This window comes from Chanos chanos, chromosome 10 (assembly GCF_902362185.1).
Source record: "Chanos chanos chromosome 10, fChaCha1.1, whole genome shotgun sequence".
NCBI lineage: Eukaryota > Metazoa > Chordata > Actinopteri > Gonorynchiformes > Chanidae > Chanos > Chanos chanos.
In genome coordinates this window covers 17,423,982-17,448,828 of record NC_044504.1, presented here as the reverse complement: position 1 = coordinate 17,448,828, position 24,847 = coordinate 17,423,982, and the positions used below count along the sequence as shown (strand labels likewise).

The 24,847-nt window shown below is 38.3% G+C and overlaps 1 protein-coding gene across 5 annotated transcripts; it reads left to right on the top strand.

The window, feature by feature from the left end:
• The first annotated feature begins 11,318 nt into the window (after positions 1-11,318).
• On the top strand, positions 11,319-16,404 carry colec11 (collectin sub-family member 11). Of its 5 annotated transcripts, none has more exons than XM_030786974.1 (8): positions 11,319-11,407; positions 12,200-12,330; positions 12,563-12,634; positions 13,353-13,424; positions 13,504-13,557; positions 13,645-13,740; positions 14,041-14,424; positions 14,931-16,404. In XM_030786974.1, exons 2-8 carry the CDS (start codon positions 12,201-12,203, stop codon positions 15,020-15,022), a joined length of 900 nt encoding a protein of 299 aa, XP_030642834.1. In that variant the 5' UTR covers positions 11,319-11,407; position 12,200; the 3' UTR covers positions 15,023-16,404. The 5 variants fall into 5 exon arrangements, with proteins under 5 accessions (XP_030642834.1, XP_030642836.1, XP_030642833.1 ...); XM_030786976.1 differs by having other exon boundaries at positions 11,327-11,407; positions 12,184-12,330; positions 14,059-14,424; XM_030786973.1 differs by having other exon boundaries at positions 11,327-11,407; positions 12,184-12,330.
• The last annotated feature ends 8,443 nt before the right edge of the window (positions 16,405-24,847 follow it).

The window sequence follows — 24,847 nt, the reverse complement described above, 5'->3', positions numbered from 1 at the left end:
CCCTTAAGGCTGCAAGGTCAATGAAGCGACTGTTGCCTTTCCATACCAAAATTTACGCATATTTGTCGAATTTTGCGCTGTACATGGAGAATGAGAAGTATTGCTTCTGTTTCGCGACAGACATTCCTCTTTGTTATTTTATCTTTCCAGTCGTTTCCTTTCCAAAATATGCAGGTCTTCACTGACAGTAATTTTCTAAAGGTTTGCATCATTGTCTTCAAGCCTTGGTCCGTCACCTAAGTCAAAAAGAAAAGAAGGAAAAGAAAAGAAAAGGAGAGAGAAAAAAGTCATGGTCTGGTGGACCATATCCAGTTTGCCTCGCTTATGGCAAAATCCGATAGTGATAATAATTTATCCCAAAAGTTTTGAGTATTAGAAAGTGTTGTAGCCATACTCAGTTTTCTTTTAGACTTTTCATTTTAAAAAGAGTCATCCTGAAGTGCTGTACCCACAGGCGGAGGCTATTTTTTCATAAGTTTCTCCGAGAGGTGGTGTGAGGTTGGCTTTTTATAGATGGCTCTGATGGAAAACTTGCAGCTCTGATTACCATAGACCTCTGATTTGCGAGCAGCTGCTGCCTGCTGGGTCATAGTGCCCTCTTCACGTGTCCATTCGGTGGTCGTTTCGCACTTGGAAAGTCACGAATCGTCAGACAGTAGACAGCTGAGTTGCAGTCACAGATTTACGGCAAATCAATCTGACAAATCACTATAAAATCTCGTCAAGCATGCATGAGAGGGCAGTGAAATTTTAGAGACTGCATAAAGATTTAAAGCGTGTTTTACCCAGTATGCAATAGGCTATTATCTGTGAGAAGTAAGCCCATTTGAATTCTTTGTAGTCGTCGGTGCCTAAACAACGATCATTTGCTAAAGTAAATGAACAAGTGGGTACTATTTTGTTTGTATCTGAAACTTAGTCATGGACCAGCAAAAGAAAAAGTTTAAATCCTTGTTTAACAAAATATATTTAACTAGATGTCTTGACTTGCACAACCATCCCAGGTTAAACCACTGTTGTTTAATCTTGCTGTAAATTATGTGTTATCTAAAATTCCCTAGTATGGCAATAGTAGCCTATGCCTTAAGGCTCCCCTTTCCTCTTCTCACTGCTCAATGTTTTCAAAGAATGAATCAACACATTTCATCACTTTCTTCAAAATATTTACTTGTGTATGCATAAGTGTATGTGTGTATGTATGTATGTATGTATGTATGTATGCATTTGTTTATTTATTTATACTGTTATTGTATTGTCCATTTCACCAGTCCCTGTTTTTTCTTTCACAGCATTTCCTTTAAATGCCTCAGTGACTAACATGACATTTAAATTTTTCAGCAGAGGGTCTTGTGGACATTTGTTTACTGGCTTCGCTAAAACACAAAAGCTTAATTTGTCACATTTGCCTGGGGATAGCTACCACGTTGATAGTAAAACTTTATTGCTGTCTGTTCACCCATTTGAAGATGCACAGGGTTGCATGCAATCTGCTCATTAATAAACAAGAATAAAAAGAATTAACCCCCCCCCCCAAACAAAACAGTGGTTTCCTTGTTCTTAGCTGCTGTTCTTAGCTGCTGGACAAAGCATGACAGCATGCCTGCTGTCTTGTGTAATCAGTGGAGACTGTGATCCACTTGTCAATCGTTTATGAAGAAGGCTATATCAAATTAATATCTGCTGACATTTCACTTTCCTCCTTGTGGGTTATTTTCATCACAGAGTATTAAATCTGAACCTTTAAAAAAAAAAACCCTATTCCATGAACATTAAGTATGCTTAGAGCTGCCTAAAATTAATGATTGGGTAAAAATTAAGATGAAGATTACTGAGGTAAGGTCCTTATGAAATATTCTAAGATATATTCTGGATTTTGAATAAGGATGTTTATAGCTCATTGGCAGTCAATATCATGTTCTTACAGAATTCGTGCAATTTGCTTTTAGCTTTTGAAAGCTTTTATGGATTACTTTATTGGACAGAGCACTTTGCAATGCTTTGTGAAGATTTGCGTTCATTGCCAGACGGTACAAAATGTTTCCCGGACTGGTTATCATTTCACACAGACAGCCTACAGGACACATAAAGAGAAAGAGTGGAAGAGTAATTCAGGAGTCTTTTTTATAGGCACATGTTTGATCTTTTATATGAATGTAGAAGCGTATCTCATGTTGAAAAGTTCTGCTCCCTTGTCATACAAATTTCCATAAAAGTAAAGAAATAAGGTTTCATGATTCTAATGTGTCCTGCATCCACCCTGTTTAAAAAAAAATCTGCTGCCTACTTTACAGCAGTGGTGACATAATTGCGTCAGTCTGCTCATATGGAGGAACAAATGAATTTTAAGTGTTCTGATTGGTCACGAAAGCAGGGGGAGAGAGTAGGAAAGGTCGTGCTTTAGGCCTTACCCAAGTGAATCCTCCAATACAAGGGCAGTCTTGCCTTGTTTTCATTATCTCATGTTTGCTGTCAAATCTTTACTCTGGTGATGAATGTTAGTAAAGCTTACCATCTGGGCACACTGAGTGACTTGACTTTGTTTAGGTGCAGTGTAGGTGAGGAGATTAACTGAAGCACAGGATTTTTCCGTTCTTTCCAAGCTAGTGATGCCCTTGAAACAATATGATATTATCTGTCATTCTTACACTTTTGTAGCTGAAAATAATCTTAAATCATCCTGACTTTCATTTATATGTAAAATAGTGAGTCTTACTGATGTTTGGTGTTTGGTGTAATTATTGAGCACTCATTTAATCTCACACTCACATCCAGTGTAAGAACTAGCTGGCATATTGAGGCGCATACTTGGAATTAATTTAATAATCAGCTTATTATATCTAGCACCGGCCCCCTGTGAAACAAAAATGCCTAAATTTGTGCTTCCCTGTACCTCTGTATACACTTATTGCAAAAATGTTATGTTTGTGGCAAGGAAATTCCAAGAATGCAAATGAGAGGATTGTACTAAGAAAGAACTGTGAAGCTAAATATGCTAGAATGAGGGCAATGATTTTACATAAAGCATAGAAGGGCCCACATATGTCCTGTTGGTTACGTTACTGAGAGTGTGTCCTATGTATTCAAATTTCCTGCTTGGAAATACAGAACTTTTATACCATATTGATTTATAGTTGTCTAGACACCAAGCCAATGTGTAACATTAGATTTGTTACAGTTTTGTGAGCTGTCTGTGGTCAGCGCGTGCTGTCCATAGGTAATTTTATCTGAATGTAGAATGTATGCAGGACATACCACAGCCCAGCTAATACCAAAGGCTTCACAATAGCCCACAGCATCACCACTGTTATTTCAACTTATTAACAGGCTCAGAACTACATAAATCACTGGACAATCTCAGCCGTAAAAGCCAAAAGGAGCGGTGATGCATGGCGAATGCAGCCAATACACAGTATATAATTAGCTTGGAAAATTACATCTGTTCAATTTGTCTTAATTGAAGGATTAGTGGCAGGACAAACTTAATCTCAATTTAAAAAGTTATGGGGTGTAAAGACTTGCTGAGGAGGCATAGCCAAAAGTGATGTGTTGGTGAATTTATGGGGCCAGAAATCTTGTCCTTTTTCCATGATGATCTACTTCCCCCACTGCTCAATAAGAGAGCTATACTGTGCAGATACATTTAACTGCCTGACCTCTGGATGTGAAAATCTGCAATCTTGGGAAAGGCATGTGACAGCAATGTTCATTTGCGATGTGAAATATATGAGTTCAGTATTCAGGATATACTCCCCAACAGCCTCTCCACCATCTTAAAGCCTCCCAGCCCAAGCACTTTCATCGTACAACTGATTCCAGTTTGGACTTAATCAAAGTGAGCAGCCAGGCAGTGTCAAAGCAGCCATGCATGAATGTGTGCCTGATGCAGATTAATGAAATATATGGAGATTTATGACTTATCAAAGCACAGGAGTCAAACAGACTCAAAGATACTTCCTTCCTAGAAGCAATTGCTTATTATTTTTATTCATGCTGTTTTCCTGATTGGAATGCAAAGTTTTCTGATAAGCCCAATCAGTTTTTACAGATAAATCTGTTAAGTGCTTGTATTTGTACAAATCTGATTCATACACAGGTTATGATTTATCTTGAGTGTGGATATGAAACAAAGTTACCTGTTCATGGTCAATCATATATCTAAGCAGATATAGAATTTATATTTAATTTGGTTTTCCTATTAAAGTATTATTAAATTGCTTGTTTGTTTGTTAAATAACAACAGTTGCAGCATTTAAAAAAAACCCCCAAAGATTTAAGACCATTTTTTCCCTTATATTCCTTATATATGTCCGTACATGTGGGAGAGCTCCATTAGTCTGACAGCATCGATTGCCCCTCTGTGGACAAATCTCATGTATCTCCATGGTGTCATTGTGGGGCACGGGATAAATCTTAAAGCCCTCCTTACAGGAAGTTTCTGGAACACCACTGTATACACTCTCAGGTAACCAGTTCCTTCCTGCTTAGCTTTACGCCTGCAGGATCACGCAATCAATATTTCCACCTGACCCGCCACTTCCTCTCTCCTCATTCAAGTTTGCTGTTTGCTTTTTAACTGCTGAAAGTTCTTGTTCTCTGCCCTCCTCACAAACAACACTGTTCATTGTTCCTTGCATGTATGACCACTTAATGTGAGCAGAGCTGATGTGTAAGAGCCTGATGGAGGTGCCAATGTTGTGAATATCAATAAGACTCATTGAGGACTTCATCATGCATATTGCACTTCATTAAATGCAGGATATTAAAGGGGGCATAACTGCGTTTCATATCTTTTTCTCTCACTGCTAGATTCAGTCTCTTTTGTCTCATGTTTTTGAATTGCATGTTTGTCCTGTAAATTACATTTGTATGTTGACATCGTACTATACTTCACTCAAGTATTATTATAGACAATAACTTGATAACAGAAACTTTATATCAACTTTATCTTCCTTTTAAAATTGTTTATAACAGTTAACTGTTTGATTGTTCAACTGCATAGAGTAATGATGCATGTTTGTGTTTGACTCTTATGAGTCCCCTAGAGATACTGACAAATAACTGGTCAGTAAAAGTCCAATTCTTCATGTCCTCATTGCCCAGATGCAATGGGACTAAGATGAGAGCACTCTCTCTTCAGAGTAAATGAGGCTGTATAGCATCAGAGAGACTAAAAGAATTATATGATAACTGATTAGATGGCTCTCCTGTGGTTCCTGGCTTTAATATTGTTCAGAGAGAGCAATCATCTCAGGCATGACTTGTTAGGCTCCAAAAGAATGAGAGCGCATGTTGGTTCTTTGGGCCCTACTTTTCTGAAAATTCAAGCCAAACAATCTTAGGATTTTTTTTTCTGTCAGTATCAGATGTGCCCTAAAACATACATCCCTGTCATGCATGAAAATATATTCAAAAAGAATTTTTTATTAATAGAAATATCTGTAAATTTGTGGGTCATATCGGATGTAATGGTTGATATATGGAAGCTTGAGAAAATGTTTTTTCAATTGTTTATTGCACAGTTATATGGTGTAAACAAACATAAAGGAAGTTTAGTGTGAAAGACATGAAGGTCAAAGCGGAATCTAACCTTCTTTTCTTTCATCATTGCTATGAACCACCATTTTTTATTCTCTTTTATTAAAATAAGGAACGGCTTTGCAAACTTCCTCTCTTAAACTCATTGACATCATACCATACACTTTCATATGCTCTTATACTGGGGAAGAACATATTAAAACTAAATGACCTCAATGCTGTTTATTTTTGCCATTAATGCAAATGTTGTACTCAAACATGGTTGGAAGTAACTGGTTGTCAGGGAGCACTGTATGGTCTGTTAATATCTCTGGCAACAATGACTTTATTTGTTATTGATATTAACATTGAGAGCAAATAATGTACTCAGATCTGTTTGGTAGTTTTTGGTTGTCAGGTGGCACAATAACCTTGTCCGGCTGGGTAAACATAGACTTTTCACTGCATTTATTAAAGGTCTCAAAGGCAGCAGGGCTTTTAAAGTTTGATTTTCATTTTGGATAATACCACAAATGTACCAACCTTATCAAATCCCTTTTTTTGCATGATAATTAAAATAGGCTCCATTAATGGTTGTGGTGTTACGAATAGAGACTTAAAAGCTAGGCCGCAAGTCAAATTAAACGTAACTGTCTTTGAAGAGACATATCTTTCAAAACATGCATTGTTTTGATTCATTATGTTGAACCTATGAATATTTTTCTCCAGATATCTGTTGGAGGCTGAGGAAATCTTTACATTTTTCAACAATATTAAAAAGAGTAATGCCTCCATATTGTGACCAGGCAATAAGACAAGCTCAACATTATAACATATCCTCATTAATAAATTATACAGCGTACAGTATAGTTTGCACAGTGTACCATGAACAATTCAGATCTGAGCAAATTCTATTTTCCAGTGTTTTCCACTTATTGTATGGAGATGTGAGTGACTAAGCTGCAAGTAGACTGGTCTCCAGTTGCTTAAGTATCAGTGATTGACACTATTGACCCTCCTCACCGCCTCATTCTGGCAGGAGAAAGACCTGTCATGATGCCAGCCATCTATGACTCTCCTTCAGTTTACCTGCCATGCAGCAGGGGAACTATATGATACAGACCCTTTCATGACTGGATGGAATGATGGAAATCTGAGAAATCCATATTTTCTCATGGCTGAAAAGCAGTAGCACCCACACTCTCACATGCATACACTGTTAAACTTTTTAACCTATTTCTGCTCTCCACTGGCAGACAAATCACATAATTGTGTATACTGGGGATGACAACCTTTTTTTTTGTTTGTTTTGTTTGCTTGTTTTTTTTTTTTTTTTTTTAATGATTCCATACCAAAAGATATAGATGATACGAAACTCCATATATTTAATCTATTTACTGAGCAAAACTTTCTCTATGATTTTAAAACTCTCTCTGTAGTCACTAAATGCTCTGTGTTTTAATATGTACTGACTATATTATGAGGATTGCCCCACATTCATGACCTACATAGCTAAGTTACCAATATGACAGGATTCTGCCTGACTGACAATGTCCCTGCTGGCCCCTGCAGACAATTTTGTGCTGCTGTTTTAGATAAATGTTGTTACTTCTCAAAATACCTTTAATTAAATTGTTCAGAAACCTTTCCAAGCAACTCTTAATATAGTTGTCCATGTTCAAAAATACATTACCGCCATATTTTACCATATGAATATAGTAAACATCTGTCACTGCTGTTGATTACCCAGAACGATTGGAAGAGAGGCTGTCTCAATATTAATATTCATCTTCATCAGAACACTAATCTCATTTTAACATTTGAGTTGTGTGAGAAGGCAAGGGATGCTCAGTGTTGGGTCAGGCTCTCAGATCAAACACTCCAGCTAAAATCTGTCACTTATGGACGCAGATCACATTTTAAATTTTAAAGTTAATGACGGGCTTTGGGAAATGACATTTCTGTCAGTTTCATGCTGTCTCCTGACTCAGTCAGCGGAGTGTGACAGCTCTGCTATGTGTCAGTCCTTCATGCTAATCAGCTCTTCTGGGAAAAAGAAGAGAGGAAGACATCTAAAAGAAATGTGACACATCCACTTTGAAGATCAAATGTGTTTGTCCACCACAGAAAACCATTTACACCCACAGAAATGCCCATTTCCCAGTGAATGGCTTAGCTTTTTTTGAGCAGAGGCAGGTTTTGGTGACTAATAATATGTATGGGCTGTCTTCAGAGAGAACCATCATGGTTTCAGTTCTGGAGCTGGCAATGAGCTTCAGGCCCATTAAGAGAGATTGAGAACCATCTCCGTCACCTCAGTCTGTGTTCTGTTCCAAAGTTCTCCAGCTGGACTGCCTCCAGTCTTTGTTTATTTAATGTTGGCAGTGATGGTAAATGGATCATCAACATAGTGGAACATTTGGAATTGAACTGGGGAGAGAAATAATGGAAACAAATCGGCTGAGAGCACAGGGCCTCACCAGCTTCTCCAAAAACTTCTGGTTTCAGAGGAAGCTGCCAGCATGCTGTTGCTGTAGTTACAAAATAAGTTTTATGTATTTGTTAGATGCCCTGCGATGGCCTGGCAACCCATCCGGGATGTTTCCCCGCCTTTCTGAAAGCTGGGACAGGCTCCAGCACCCCCATGACCCTAATTAGGACAGGCCTAGAAAATGAATGAATGAATGAATGAATGAATGAATGAATGAATGAATGAATGACTATTTGATAGATTCGGGAAAGGGCAGGAAAAGACAAAGGACCTCCCTTTGGCAAGAGTTCACTAATGCAAAAAATAGCACATCATTTCACAATGGAGAAAATACAGTCTTTGAGTAAGGGCTGTTACCCAAAGGCACCAGTGTACTCTTAGAGCAGAGTCTGGTATTGTTGTTTCTTGGATATGGCACCATATTAATGTGTGATACTTTGAAGATGATACATTACTTCAGTGCTTGGAGATGAAAGCAAGCTGTTTTCAGATGAGCAGCCTGTGCCCTTCACAGTCCGCACACAAAAGTACAAACACAATACCTTAGTGGTGATTAACATTGGTATGTTTTTCTTTCTTTCTTTCTTTCTTACTTTTTTTTATTTGAAGTGTCACTAATTCAGCTGATTGAATAGTCAGTGGATCAACGCCTGAAGAACTAGAGCTCTGAACAGTCCTACATACACAGAAGTGCTCTGGCAATCAGCTGGCACTCTATTTTAATGATCTCCATGTTGCAAAAATGTAATGATTATAATGAGCTCTTGAAGCCCTCAATAAATGTTTTATTGCTGCAATTTCTTTAATATTTAGGATATGGTAGTACTCACTAAAGCAGGGCTTTTGCAAAACTGTGAAACAGTGTGAAGAGAATAAGAGAACAGAGGTGTTGGGATGCAAGCACTGGTGCAATGGGCTGCATCATCAGCTTTCCTTACACTCCTTTCATAATACAGTGTCAGCACGGTGAAGGTGCCCTTGTGTCATGCAGGGCTCCGTGACAGTCATGCTCTCATGGGCAAGATCTCCGTCTGGCCTCTAATCCACACATCTTCTCAGTGGCATTCTACAGCCCATGAGAATAGAGCTGTCTGAAAGTTCTCTCTCTCTCTCTGTCTCTCTCTCTTTCTTCTCTGTACCCTCGTTTTTGCCTGTCTCCCCTACTTCACTCTCCGTTCTTGAAAAAGAAAACATTAAATGAGACCACTAATAAGCAGGAAAACATGCGAAACTGGCTTCCTGTAACTGCCTAAAAGTCTCTTTTGGCATAAACAGATCAATATTAGATTTATAGGCCAGAATTCTCAGTTTAAGTATCATTTGTCACTGAACAATATGCTAGAACAATTTAACAAACAAAGACAACTGAATGCATATACAAGCAATAGTCAAAGTCTAACCGCTGACCTGAGGGCAGTGTTGTAAAGTTAACCTGTGATTCCCAGAGTGAACAGTAGAAAGACAAACATCACTCCTGGCTTTGTCCTGACCAATACTACTGTGAGCTAGTCCCCCCCCCCCCCCCCGTCACTCACTACAATCTCAGGTGAACTATATCTACAAAAATGTTCTGTCTCTATTTAGAGACATTCTGCGGAGTTCTTTTTTGGTGAAAGAATATCTGCAGCCCTCCAGGGAGATGACCTGTCTGTGAACCCCTAGAATGCTCAGATAAGATGAACATGTTTGGTATGCAGAACACAGCAGCAGAAATCAAATGACTCATCTTACATTGGGTACTATACCTTATTGCCCTCATTGTTTTCTTTTCACTGATTTCCCACATATTTCTCTGTTTTTAAATCCCTGATATCATAAACATACCCCAGGCTCCTGGAGATAATTGGACTAATGCTGTCAGATCAGTTTGTTTTTTCATAACTCTGTCTTTTCCTTGGTATTTTTTTTATTATTATTTTCTGTAATTCTTGTTTGGCTCCAATAAACTCAAAGCACATACAGACATAGACGTACAAGAAAAAAGCTTAGGGAACTCAAATCTAGAAACAACATGGCAGACAAAACTAACAAGCAGGCACTCAGTGGCAAATCCCTAGAGTGACAGGGGCTTTCTACTGAATACCTCTTTGAAGTTTATATAGTTGAAGAGTCTGAGGGGTTTATTAGTTTGAACATACTAATGTAATTATTAACAGGGTGTAACCTGAAACAGAATAGAAGTCTCAAGCCCTCTTTCCTTGGGTATCATTTGGATGTCAAATTGAATAAAATCTCATTTGCTTTTTCTCTATTCCTTGTTCATATTCAGACAGTGCTGATCTGAAATCTCTTTTGAATAAGGAGAAGATAGTGGAAGCTAAAGTCTTGTAGGGTTCCAGGGTACAGCCTAAATTTGACCTGGTTATTTAAGAAAAATAAGTCTCGGTACAATCTGCAGTTTTCTGTCATCTATCGCATAACTGAGTCACATATTTAATCACTCTCCATATGTTAACCTTCCCGCTGTGTTAAGCATGTACCTGGTTTTCATTAAATGTTTTGCCATACAGGTGCATACTTGGGTGGCAATGATAATACACTGTTTAACCTAATATGCCTAATTATCCATATATGTCCTTTTGGGAAATTTGTGTAATCATCTAAGGCACTGCACCATATATGTATACTGGAGTACAGATATAGACAAATATAGATAGATAGATAGATAGATAGATAGATAGATAGATAGATAGATAGATAGATAGATAGATAGATAGATAGATAGATAACACAAATTTCTAAAAAAGGTATTACAATTTCTGTTGTCATCACTGAAACACCAGAAAGATTTGCAAACATATACTGCCACCCTGTGTATCAAATGTGATCCTACAGATGTAAATAGACCCCCACATTGTTTTAAGGAGAAGTATCGAATTTAAGAAGGCATCTTAGATTTGCTTACAAATCAAGTGTATCTTGTTACCTCTTTTAGATTCAGATCATAAGTCAGAGCTCAGAACATTTTACAACAATAATGATGAATAATGTGCTATATTTGCAGGTTTTAACTAAAACGTTAATAAAAACTGTCATCATGGACATGCTTTCATGGACTGCTTTGGCTGAGGTCTGGTTCACTGCAGTTTAATGAAAACAGAGACAGTTTTTGAAGATGTATCTGAAATGTGTTATCAGGAGGAATACCACTGTCAGTGACCCCCGGCCGCTTTCCCATGCAATTATGTGTGAGGGGTCCACCAGTCATGGCTTTATCTCAGAAACTGTTTATGCATGCTCTCTCCACTCTCTTCCTGGGGAGGGGGGCACACTGGTGGTCTCTATGAAATTTATCACGTCTCTAGAGACCACTAGTGTGTCGGTCGTCTCATGACCATCAGCTGGACCCTCTCTCAAGCTGAAGGAGCTACTTTCTTTGCGGGCCTGGATACTCCACACAAGGTAAGTCCATCTCAACCTTTAAATTCTCTCTCTATACATTTATCTTAAGGGATTCTAAGAGGAGATTTTCATCAGTGTTGGGTTAATGGAGATATAGGTTGACTGTTCTGAGTACAAGATCACATGAATCCAGAGGAAATGCTTTTGTTAAAGGAAGCCATGTTTTTCTACAAAAGCTGAAACTGAATCATAAAATGATTTGACAGCCAACAATCGTGATACATTGCAGTGGTTACTGGAAATCAGCACGGTAAGTTGGTGTAGCTTAACCTAACATGTTAAACAGGACAATAACTATGTAATGTGGTTTGAAAGCACATGACTTGTTTGCTTAACAAACGATGGCTGGATTTCCTTTTTCTTAGTGATACCGTGATGTTGACATTAGCACACATCAAATCATATTTGTTCTGCCAGGGGCCAAGCCAGTATTTACTTTTCCATCGTTGCAGAGAATATTATCCGCTGTTAGACAGTTACCATGGCACTGATAAACCTATAAATACAAAATGTCTACACCCCACATCCGTTTACATTGTAATGTCTGTCACTGACAGTTGTAAACACAAACACTTACCATACAATAGTTTTCATATGAAGAAAGCCTTTTGATTGTACTTAAGACCTCTCAATGTATTTACATGACAAGAAGGAAATGGAGACTGCTTATTATACCACCAAAACAGTCAAGTGTCTGCTAATCATACAGTATTATTGGAACTGAATGAAGGTGAGCTGGTATCCTTAATTGTGCTATAGTACACACACCTGTGTAGTTTCTGTCTTGTGCAGCATGAGTAAGGAGAGACTGGTGTCCTTTGTCCTGGTGATGGTGCTGGGTCTGGTGTTGATGGGATCAGCTGACTGCCAGCACCTGTCTGAGGAACCCTGCTCTGTCCAGATCCTTGTTCCCGGGCTCAAAGGTATACCATCTGGATCTCTTCCATCTGACTGGAGAAAGCTGTTTTTTATGCTCAGTATACTTTTTGAAATATAAAGAAAACATTAGGATTTATGATTATGATGACAGGACTACACAACCATGTTAATGGATGCTGTGCTCAGCTGCAAGATAACCCCAATATTTTGACACATAAAGAGAGAGAGAGAGAGAGAGAGAGAGAGATGAGCTAAATCTGTGACATGGTGTTGCAGGAGATGCAGGAGAAAAAGGAGAGAAAGGAGCTTTGGGGAGACCAGGAAGAGTTGGGCCACCAGGAGAGCCAGGTGAAGCACAACCAAACATTCTAAATCTTTTTACTTTAACAACTTACTAACAACTCTTTTTACTAATTCAGCTTACTCACAACTCTCAGTGCATGCTCATGATGACAACATCTCTCTGTAATGTCTTGATTTGATGATTTGTTTAATGTAGTTTGTTTTTGCTTAGTTTTGTTAATTTGGATCCATGACAGATTGTACATATCTGCTTGGACTTTATTACACACACAAGTGTGTTTATCATGCCTTATCAATTAAATTAACTATCATTTGTCTTGTCAAATAGCTGGGTGTAGATGGCAACTGCATAAATTTGTATTAGTCTTATAAAGACACTGATCTGATTACTCAACATTCCTGAAAAATATTAGATAACACATATTTCATAACTTAGGTGTAAGGAAAGAATAACATGTCTTTTCACAGAATTCTACTGAATGTGTTTAAGACTTGTGTGGAAGCCCAATTGCATAAGAGTGAGATGCTCCAGAGCTGCAGAATGTTTATAATGGGGCAAAGGTCATGAGAGAGACAATACCCAGAATTCACTAATGAGGACAAATGTTTACAGCTGCTTTAATGACAGCCTGCCTGAAACTTAATTTAACACACACAGCAATCAAAACTGACAGGACTATGCCTCTCTGCAAATCGCAGAATTATTTAAAGTAAAGAAATAATTAATACAAAAAAAGAAACGGCAACTTTTTACTTCTTTTAGGACCTCCTGGACCTAAAGGACAAAAGGGCAATATGGGACGTCAAGGGAAAATGGGCCCGTCTGGAATGAAAGGTAAAGCATGTTCCATATTTGCAGACCGTAGACTCATATTTTGCTTAAAAGTTTAACACTGAACACATCATTGTCGTAGGTTTGAAAGGAGACATGGGAGATCCTGGACCAAAAGGCTCTGATGGAGACCCTGGTATGAACTTGAAATTTTTTTAAGTTCTGTTTATAATTACAGTTGTGATAGAATAACCTTAAGATTGAATTCATTATGTTTTATCAGGGGCTTCCTGTGATTGCACACCCCTTCGCAAGATGATTGGTGAAATGGACATCCAAGTGTCACATTTAACGAATGAGCTGAAGTTCATTAAAAATGGTATGAAGCTGTAATATATGCCTGCACCAAAGGACAAAAAAGATTAATACAGCATGTGTCATATTAGGTGGAATTATGTATAGTATGTAAAGTAATCAGTCATAGTTTCTATGATATATTTTGTCTTTTGAATGATTCAATTGATTTCTCAGGGCCTTTAGAAAATTATTTTTGTCCCTTTTAAAAAGGTTTGGAACAAAAGCATCATGACATGAACCAAACAAAGTATGATGTTTTTTCATTTTTGTGAATGCTGGGTGATGCAGTGTGATTATAGACATTCAGGTGCTCATTTTTCAGCACTGCCCTCCCCTGCAGCTGTCGCTGGCATTAAAGAAACAGACAGTAAGATCTACCTGCTGGTCAAGGAGGAGAAGCGCTTTGTGGATGCTGAGCTGTACTGCCAAGGCAGGGGAGGACACTTGGCCATGCCCAAAGACGAGACGGCAAACAAGGCTCTTGCCAGCTACATCTCTGCAGCTGGCCTGAGCAGGGTGTATATTGGCATCAATGACCTGGACCGTGAGGGCCATTTTGTCTATGTGGACCGCTCTGCCATGACTACCTTTAGCAAGTGGAGGGAAGGGGAACCCAACAATGCATACGAAGACGAGGACTGCAGTGAGATGGTGGCCTCGGGAGAATGGATCGACGTGGCCTGTCATCTCACCATGTATTTTGTGTGTGAGTTCGATAAGGACAGTGTCTGACCTCACAGGCATTTGAACAAAGGCATTACACCAACATCTGTTTTCCTTAAACTCTCTTATAGTTTAAGGCAGAGGTTGCACACATAAGGGACGCATAAAAAACAAACAAAAAATAAAAGCAACCCCCCCCCAAAAAAAAACAGCAGCTATGACAATCATTTGGACAGTATGCATGCACATTGCTTAACAATGTTAAGTTTTTGTAATGTGATGTGTTACTATGTAGAAAGTAGCATCAATGTAAAAAGTTTTGTCTCCGTTACGCTGACGGACTTTTTTTTTCTGATGGCACTGTGATAATTTTGTTTGCAAATTCCAGTGACATTATCTGAATCAGGTCAAAGTTCAATAATCATTTTATCCTAACTCATCCATTACTGTCACTCACAGGATCGCTGTAGTTCTCAGTAAGTCTAGTTTTGGAGTTTTGTTTTTCCAAACCTTTCTTTTACCATTTTCTTTTTTCCATTTATTAATTAGTGACAAATTACCCAGTGGTGGGAATGAAGAAGGGAAAGTGTATTGAACTGGGTAAGTCAATGAAAATAATGAAGATTTTCCTGGCTTTTTAGTTTTGTAATTTTCAGTTTATTTGATTGTTTAAGGTAAATACTGGAAAAGTATTGGTTTAATTTTATGTTGAACTTATATCTTCAGATCTGAGGTGGAATATAGTTGCAGGAATATGTTTTGATGATTTATTTTATTTTCCCTTGATTTGTTCAGTCATACACACTGTATAGGGCAGCTCCCCAGAGAGTGTTTGAGTTAAACCAAGAGTGGGCCTCAATCCAGAAAAGTTGATCAGGACTTGTGTCTTTCTGAAACACAGTTTAACTTAAGCTTAGCTACTTCTGAAGTGTGGTATCTTAATGAAGTTAAACAAAATTAGATTAAAACCTTGCTAGTCTTGATTAGTGAGATCAAGAGCATTTAGTCCTCAGGTTGCTTTTAAATTCTGGATTGGATCCAGAAAAGCATAAACTCATATGGAATTGGAGAAGCAAATTCAGACAAAATGTTAGTGGCAGAGAAAAAGACAGCAATCCAAAAACTTTACTGAACTCAGTCAACAGCAACTGTTACAAGGCACCCCTTCATTAAAGATAAATAGCACATATCATCTAGAGAATCAAAGAAGAAATACCCCTACACTGATTTGCAATGTATTCAGTACCAATGAGCACACATCTAAAAGAAAAGTACAACAGCTTCTGGCAAGAACCTCCATCTTCAGGAGATTCTGTTATGGAATCACAAGGTTGACATTACATTTACTCAATGCAGGGATTGTGGAAAAATATGAAATTAAAATATAGATTAGCGCAACAACTCAAAGGGACAAGTTTAAGATTGGTGTAGGACCTGCAAATAAACCCTGATCAGTTAGATGACTTACTAACAGTAATAATGGAGTTCCATGAAACATTTGGAGAACACATCAGATGATGATCATCTAGACCATCCAGAGATCAGTCACACCTACACTGGGTATATGAATATATTTCAAATTGCAATTGCTTTTCTTTACCATCAAACTTCCATTTATGTTTATGTGTTATGTAACTTTAATTCCATCTGTACTTATTCTACTACAAATTGAACTAAGTGTTCTTGTTTCAGGAGGAAAGTTATATAGACAGATCAGAAGAGTTGCAAGTTAGTTTGCTTTACAAAACTGCAGAGGGGGTTTGTGACAATTGCTGCCACTACTGGCCACCAGAATGAAAAACACATGAAAGGCTGGTCTTTGAATTTCATAAGTATAAGTTGAAAAATGTTTAGGAGGAGCAGTAAATGAAAATGAAGATACTGACAATAGAATTAGACATAAAGATGAGAGGAGACAGATGCAACAGAGTGTTTTAAATGTCAGTTCCAGCCTTAGTGAATCATACTTCAGTCTGTAAAATAAATAATATCTCATGACCTCATGCTGTATGTTTTATGACTGTTTCTGTAATATCCAAAATGAAATACAGACTTTTGCATAGAGAATGTAATTACTCACTCATCATGTGATCCCAGCAGAAGCATGAAAGAGTAACGCATGCCAAAAGAATCAAAATAGCATCCTGTGCTTCACGACGCAATGCAAAAGCATTGGTTAAAATTTGCATTTCATTAATGCTCTCTGTTCCAAGTGTGGGAACATCTGGATGCTCCTCTTCTGTTGTTGGATCTGGACAGCCATGCTGTTATGGCTAGTTGTTAAGAATAGCTGTTGCATCTTCTCAGTTCAAAATGCAGTGTTTTCTGCAGGCACTGTGAATAGTGTGAATATGAGCCTGGTTGCTCAGCTTTTGTTGGCTGGAAGCATGGCGTGAACAAAAGTTCTTCTAAGTATACCTGCTGTCTCCAAGAGAAACCATGATCCACCATGATCTCCTCTTTCAAGTCAAGCATTCCCGACATGGGTTTAGGAGAATCCTGGAATCATGAGTTGCAGCTTTCCAGTGTGCAACAATGTTTGAAAACTGTAACTGTTGACTCAATGCATATCAACGAGAAACCAGTTCTTGCTATTCCTGTGCTCCTCAGCTTCTTGAGCAGAGGGACAGTTGATGGATATTTGGCATCTATACATCTCTACATGCTTTACATTTGAAAATAATCTCAAAAACTATTTTAGTCAAAATCATGTAATGGATCACTCTTGTCATTCCATACTTGTCTGGCCACTGGTGCTCATGGGTTTTCATTGATGGTCCAAATAATCACTGACATTAAAACAGTGTCTTTCCCTTGGAAAACTGTATTAAATTTAAACCTGCCCTCTTGAGGGTTTAGTTCAATCCCTCGTTTACTCCTGGTGATCTTTGAACTGGAAATTGGGTTGTTTAAATCAGGATTAAGCTAAAACTAGAACTATTTCAATCCATAATTAATTTACAATTTACAGTTTGGTATTTAGCAGATGCTTTTAGCCAAAGCGACTTACAATAAGTGCATCAGTCAGATCCTATTATCTCATAAACAGGATCACAATAAGGCTGTACATTAATTACGCTTCGTATTACGCTCCAGGAATTCTGTGACAGTGAAAGATAAACACAAACACAAGACAAGGTTAGCATTTTTTTTAATATATAAAGAAAGGGAGGTTAGGAAGTGGGGGACAGGTAAAATTAAAAATGTGAATTACAGTCAGTTCGGTTCAGAAGGAACACTGTCCAAATTAACAAAGGTGATAAATATTTATACACCATTTGCTGACATTTTATGTTTTTAACTGACAAATCACTTTAGGGGAAAAAAAAGAATGACTGCCAAATCCTATTCCACAGGATTTTTTTTTTTTGGCAATAAACAACAATGAACAGGATAAACTGAATTTATGGGTAATTACTGCCACCTAGTGGATGGAGGTATCCATGGAGATAAGTATGACCTGTTGTAATGCATTTCATCCCTGATAGTGATTGACTTTGAAATGTCATAGTTTCTTGATCTCCTCAGTTATTACACTATTTCAGTGCATTAACTTTTGAAAGAATACCTCTCTCATTTTGTTTTGACTGACTACAACTAAAAAGCTACAAGATACTGCTTTAAATAATATGGCACCGTAAATTATTTCCAATACAGCCAATAATCTCTCCGTCTCCATGACTGCTTATGGGTTATTACCTTGTGTAATTCTAAACAGTCTGAATGAATGGTGCTCCATAATGAATGACTGACTGACATCCACATTTTGATACACAATCAAACAGTAAGACAGAATGTGTCTCCTTAGAGACTGAATAATTAAAGCAGAAATAAATTATGCATTTCATTGACTGGGAGTTGTCTGGCTGAAATGAATTAGCTCCCTGTTGTGAATCTGAAATCTCTTGTTACCGCTATAGTAAGCAAGCATGAAACACCAAAACCAGAGAGAACCCATACACACAGACAAAAGAGACAGTAATTTATCTCTTTTCTTAAAAGCCATGCAGATCTCACTCCTGACCAATGGAATTTAAACAGTCATACTGTCATACATTTAAGTAAATAGCAAAGAACTGTCTTTTTCCTCTTCTTCTTCTCCTTCTTCTTTTTTATTTTTGAGTCTATTTTACCATTCTAAAGCATTGCTTAATTTTTTTAAAAACATCTTTTATTAAGGACCCAACTGGTTCCTTGAATCCCAGTAAAACTGTAGCAGTTGCTGGCCAGCTGGACTCATGTGGGGCTTTATCTTTAAACTGCCATTTGCCACTGCAACACTACAAATATGTGATGTGTAACTGAATCCAGCTCATCTGTACAGATACACATCGAACTTTATCATCATATATTCATGTTGTAAACCAGTTTTCAAAAACCTAGTACTGCACTTCGTATATGTGCATACAAAGTTTGAAATGAGCACTAAATGATTTGTCTCTGTCTTTTCGGAAACAGTTACCATGAAATGAACAAACAGGTAAAATGTTGTTATTTTGTAATATTACAGGTGAATTTATTGAGTAAGGTTTAAGTCAAACTTAAGTGTTGCTCTCTCTTTTTTATAAAATCTACATATGTGTCAATGCTTATGTGAAATCAGGCTCTCCCTCCCTTTTATGCTATTGTATACATGATTCCCAAAATTACAGTCTGTTGACTTCAGAGCTGTAATTTTATACTGAGATGCCACAGACATCCTTTTAAAATGCATGGTTTTCTACATCAGTGTATGCAGTAAACACCTGGCAGAAATATTGGTTATTTCTTGTTTCATAGCAAACTACCTCATGATTTGTGTTACAGAGATATGTTCTGACAGCAATAGCTATTTTATTTGATATTATTCTGTCTCCATTTATTTATTTATTGCACTGTTCTTGCTGTCGAATGCACCTCTGCAGGATTACTTAAAAAGTGTGTTCATTATAATAAATGACACACTATCAGATCAATATAATCCTGAAGGTACATAGTATATCATAATGTGCCTGTAGTGTGGCGCTTCACTGATTTTGCAATGTTCTCCCTTTCATTTATGGGCGCAACCAATGTTACAGAGGACTTCAATAGCGCCCTTTGATAATGCTGCTTCTCCACCAATATAGCCAGCCGAGAAGAATGACTGTTTCATTTATTTATCATAAAATGTTTTTTAGTTTTTGAAGGGAAGAATGAAAATACAATCTTTGGTGGTTAAGAAAATGTTTTACAGTCTTACTGTTTGTCTCTCTGTCATAAATGTGAGCTGCAGCAAAATGCAGCAATATAATTGCCTCTGCATGTCGGAGGAACATCATCAATGAAGGAAAATGAGTCACAGACACTCGTGAGTTTTACCTTCTTAATTCTACCCTGCAGATATTTCTCTGTGCTAAATGTTACAGTTGTTGTGCATTACCTTAATATAAACCACTTAATGACAAAGCACTTTATGTTCACTTCCTGATTCATTATTCAGTATTTTTACTTCTCGCCTAATTCCTTTGGTATCATTCTTTCCAATTCCTCATATCTCTTAATATGCCACTCATCAGACAGCAGCTCAAGCAACTCACTGTAAACAACTTCTTGTAGATTTTATAGTGGCAGAGTTGTCAGTAAAATGCTGTGAAATTTACAGTAAATAGCTGTCAGATGTGTGAACAGTAAATTACTGTAGCTGTTACTGTAAATGAATTCTAATGCATTACTGCATTTTTACAGGCCTGCATGCAAATTTCATGTTTTTATGCAAATTCTTATGCAAATGCATATTTTACAGTATTATTTTGTACCTTTTTATAGTTTTTAATGGTAGTAGTTACAATACCATGTATTTTAGAACACATGGAGGTTCACACTAGGCTCCCCAAATCTGACCACCTCTAACCTGGCAACCAATCAGCAGGAGTCGTGATGGGGAGACAAGCCCCTGCTGGCTTCCCACCACCAACTGTCTTCATGTGGAAACACTGCTACTGGGAACTGAACCCGGCCTAGCGCTAGCATCATTTCCGTTGCACCACCCGAATGCCCTGAGGGCCCCTCTCACTTTGATATACAAATTTTCTTTTCAGCTGCTTGTGCCAAAACAGTTTTTTTTTCAGCATCCCACAATGCAATGCATGCTCCAGTATTTTACTCTAAACTAATCAGTCAATTGGGACAGTAAGACGTCAGTATTTACCATAATAATAAACATATAATCAAATCTGTTAAAGATTGACAATAATTTTGCTGTTGGTCAATTTTGTTTCTGTAAACCTATGTGTTTATGAGATGTTTTTTCTGGTGACTATGTGCCATCGTTGATGTAAGTGGAGTATCAGATTGTCCAGAAACGTGTTGGGACTTGCAGGGCCTCTCAACAACAATCCCCATTGACACGTACAGTTCCAGTATGAGATCTTTACTGTTAGCTTTCTTTCATCAGTCACTGTCTTTATAAGACATTGAGTTTCACTCCCTATCTCTCACTGCTAGTTTAGCCTGTTATGCTGAACCCTGACAATGCTCAGTGAGTTGTACAGTCTGAAGGGATTCGGCAGGGGACAGCACTCTGGAACATCCCCTGTTCCCGTACACAATGAGGATAAATGGTGTTGTGATGAAGTAGAAGGCGGAAATACAAGGCACTTGTGGATGCTGGAAACGAAAACGAGATCTCCTCATTGTGCTTGCTCAGCTGTTTGAGTTCACACCACAGTGTAGACTGTGATATTTTACAATTCATGTGGCATGATGCCCATGCGATCTCACATTAGAGCCTTGGCTGTTGTTCTGTAATTAATTTTTCATGCGCCATTATGTTATTATCAAGTCAAGTCATTTATTTTGCTATTAAGAGGAAATTATTGTCAGCTCAATGATTACAGCCTACTGTCACTCTTGCTAAATTTAAGCATTAGTGTACCTTCCTACAGTCTCTGTTTGTTTATAGGAAAACAGTTGCATAAAGTCCAAGTACATTGTCAAGTGCTGACATAATTACGTTATGTGAATTTAAAATGTAGGAAGAGAAACAGCTTGAGGTGAAATTCATTTTTTTTTGCTCAGGCTTCTTTAAAAGCTGAATAGTCACAGCTCAGCTATTTGGAGTCCATGATGTTCAGTGGGCTGAAGAGTGTAACTGACACGTAAATATAGAATATGTGAAGTTTCACCAGAGGAGGGAGACAGACATTCAGGCATGACTCCGTAACCACTGCAACTGTCTGATATTTATGCTCTTCGATTTGGACGTGTTTATCGCAAAGTGAGTGAGAGAGAAAGAGAGTGGTGTGTACCATAAGAGCCTGCGAGCTGTTGAACATGGTATCCGCACTGGCATGGCATCTAGATGACAGAGAAGAGTGGCTGTGGTAGACACTGGAGTCACACATGAAAGCATCACAGCATGTGGTGTTTATTTGCCCAGTGGCATGACAGATGTTATATGAGATGTCAGGAAAATAAGAACTGGGAAAGGGCCTATGTCCTATCATTTGACAACACAGACGATTATCATCCTCAACGCAGGCTTCATCAAGCACCATTGCAAACACACAACACAAGCTTTTTAAGACTCCCTGCTAATCCCTTTTGTCATTTCCTGTTTTTTGGAGGAAGAGTTGAGCCCCCTTGGGAGAGGAAGGAAGCGACGCCCAACCAGCTGCCCCACGTCAACTTCACAGAAGCTGATAGAGAAAGCTCTGCCTTCATGCCCTGCTCTCATAGCCACTATTGCATGGTCACACCCTCTCAGTAACTCCTCCACATAGCTACTGTAGGAGAAGGAGATTACATTCTCCTTTGTCACAGCAGACTCTTAAACCCATCTCTGAAAAAACACAGATGACATGTCATGCAGAACCCCAAAGTATGACCTCAGCGCTTCCATATCTTTAAGCCCTTACATAAAAATAATTTTTCATCAGCAAAAGTCATGTGCAACCTGTTATTTGTTACTTGCACTTGTATGATTGTATGAACATTCATGTATCTGAGAATTCATCAGCTTATACATGTACAATTAAGCTTTCATGTTGGAGTGTATGGATCACTCGTGACCTCTCCTGTTGAGTTCATTTTTCAAGAACTTGGTTTTCACTCTGTGTCCCCAACGCCTGCCGAACATTTTTGTTCTTTTTGTTCCTTTTTATTTTTTCTCTTACTCACCCAGCTGCTCAAATTGAAAAGAATGTCAGATGGAGTTTGCTTTTGCATTAAAAAAAAGCAAACAAGTGAACCAATCTTCTGCTATTCCCTAGACTCTATGTTAGCAGGCTTGCAAACACCATGGCCTGAAGTGTGTTCCAGTGGAAGACAAAGATCAGTCAAGTGGCCCCAAGCAGCCTTTCAGTAGAATCAACTAACAGCAGTACTGGAACTGAAGAAAAAAAAAAAGTTCTCTCTTCCCCTGTGCCTGAAAGAGAAATACCTCACCTTGGTACCTACAGTAGATGTACACAGCTTGAGAGAGGAAAATTGCCTCCTGTCAGAGCATTAATTCAGACATGCATCCTGCTGTCAGAGCGTCACTCTCAACTCATCCTCCAACTGTTTTTGCTCCCTTTCTGTTCTCTTTCTCTTGCCTTCCATCCAGTTCTCAAGCCCCCCCCCCATCAATAACCGTCTGCTGTCTGCTGAAGAATAAGTTATTCCCTGCAACTCCCTCTCCTTTTAAGCTTGTTTGGGTTCTCTTTGTTTGATCTGGCTTGATAAAGAAGATGAATGCAGTTAGAAATTCATGGCTGCCCCATTTCATCAATAAATGATTAGTTTGCTGTGCTCTCTAGTGATTGATAGGTTGTGCACAGGATGTATTGGAACCAGATGAATTCAATACTGTGTAAGCCACTGGGGAGCTACAAAGCATATCGGCTCATGAAAAATTGAGGTCAATGGAAAATGTAAAAAAGGAGAAGAAAATGGGGGAACAAGTATGCATTTGAAAAAAAAAAAAAAACAGCTTACTGTGAGAAATATAGTAATTGCAATGCTGATGGCTTAGTATCCAAGACATTGAAAATCAAAGAGATGAATAAAATTTCATTGAAGGTTTCTTCATTTCCTCAGCTATGGTTTGTGCCACAGAGGTGCCCGTTGTTTGGAAATGACAAAGAGCACGTGGTCATGGAGTTTTCCCAACACCAGGCTGATTCCCATTTGCATGCCAGAAGTGACTGTGCCAAGAAATAAAGGCAGAGCTCCAAAATCCCTCATGTTTTATCTATAGAGGGTGAGTACTGGGAATGTACACTTAAATGTACCGCCGTAAATGTCCCTCATTAGTAAATGGGCATTTTCACCTCCACTTGAGGGCTCTGCACTTTGAAATGGACTTCTTAATTGAAGGCAGTATTATTTTATCATTTTTTCTCTGTCTCTCTTTCTCTCTCTCTCTGTATATGTGTGTGTAACTTATTCCGTGTGTGTGTGTGTGTGTGTGTGTGTGTGATTTCTTTGATTTCAAATACTACTCTCTGATAACTACATATATAAGCAGGACATGCTCTCAGTCCTGAATAGAATACAGTCTTATGAGGAAACAGTTAAACTGAACGAGACTTCAGAATAGTATCAGGCACTCTTAATCACAGATGAATTCAATCTGGCCATTTTGCTGAAAATGTATGCGGGAAGCCTTGTTAAGTCTGCCAGGGAAACAAAATGCTCCAATTTTCTCCTGATGAGGAATCAAATGAGCATAAGTAATTCATCACAAATAGAACAACATAAAGAGGAAATCTTAATCACAAGCCACACGCACGCACGCACGTGCACACACACACACACACACACACACACACATACACACATACATTTAAAATTACAACAATCGCAAGACCTGTAAACAATTGCAGATAACTGATAACTCCAGGTTTTTATCTCATGACTATAACAACTCTAAAGGTATAAAAAAGGAGCAGAAAAAGCAGTAAATTCATTATGTCTGTGAGACAACATGAGGTCATAGTGTGAGCAACTGTCAGGGCTGGAGAGCTGCCGTCATTTCACACATAACGGCCGAGCCAGCAGTCCAAGTGATGGAGTATAATTTCCTCTCGTTCATGTTGGGCTTGCATTAGTGCTGGCCGTACTCTCTGCAGAGAGTCTTAAAAATGCTTCAGTGAAGTCTACAGCCCAGGTTTTTGGACACTTGATCATCCCATGAGGCAAGACATCCTCATAATGCCATCACTTACTGTAAAAAAAAGGAAAGAAAGCATCAGTTGTAATACAGGCATCATCTCAACTGCAGTGTGACAATAGGCCTCCCAGTGTGCTGAAGCATGTAATGTTTCTGAGTGCTGTTGACATCACCCACTGCAGAAGCCTATCTCCTGTTAACCTATCATTAGCCGAGATTGTCTTACCATTCAGCATTATTAACACTGAAGAGTAGTTGGTGTCGCAGCATAAAAGAATGTCTGTGAATGAATGTTTTGTAAATTGCTGTGCTTGAACAAAAGCCAATTTGATGTAGATAAAATGAAAGGATT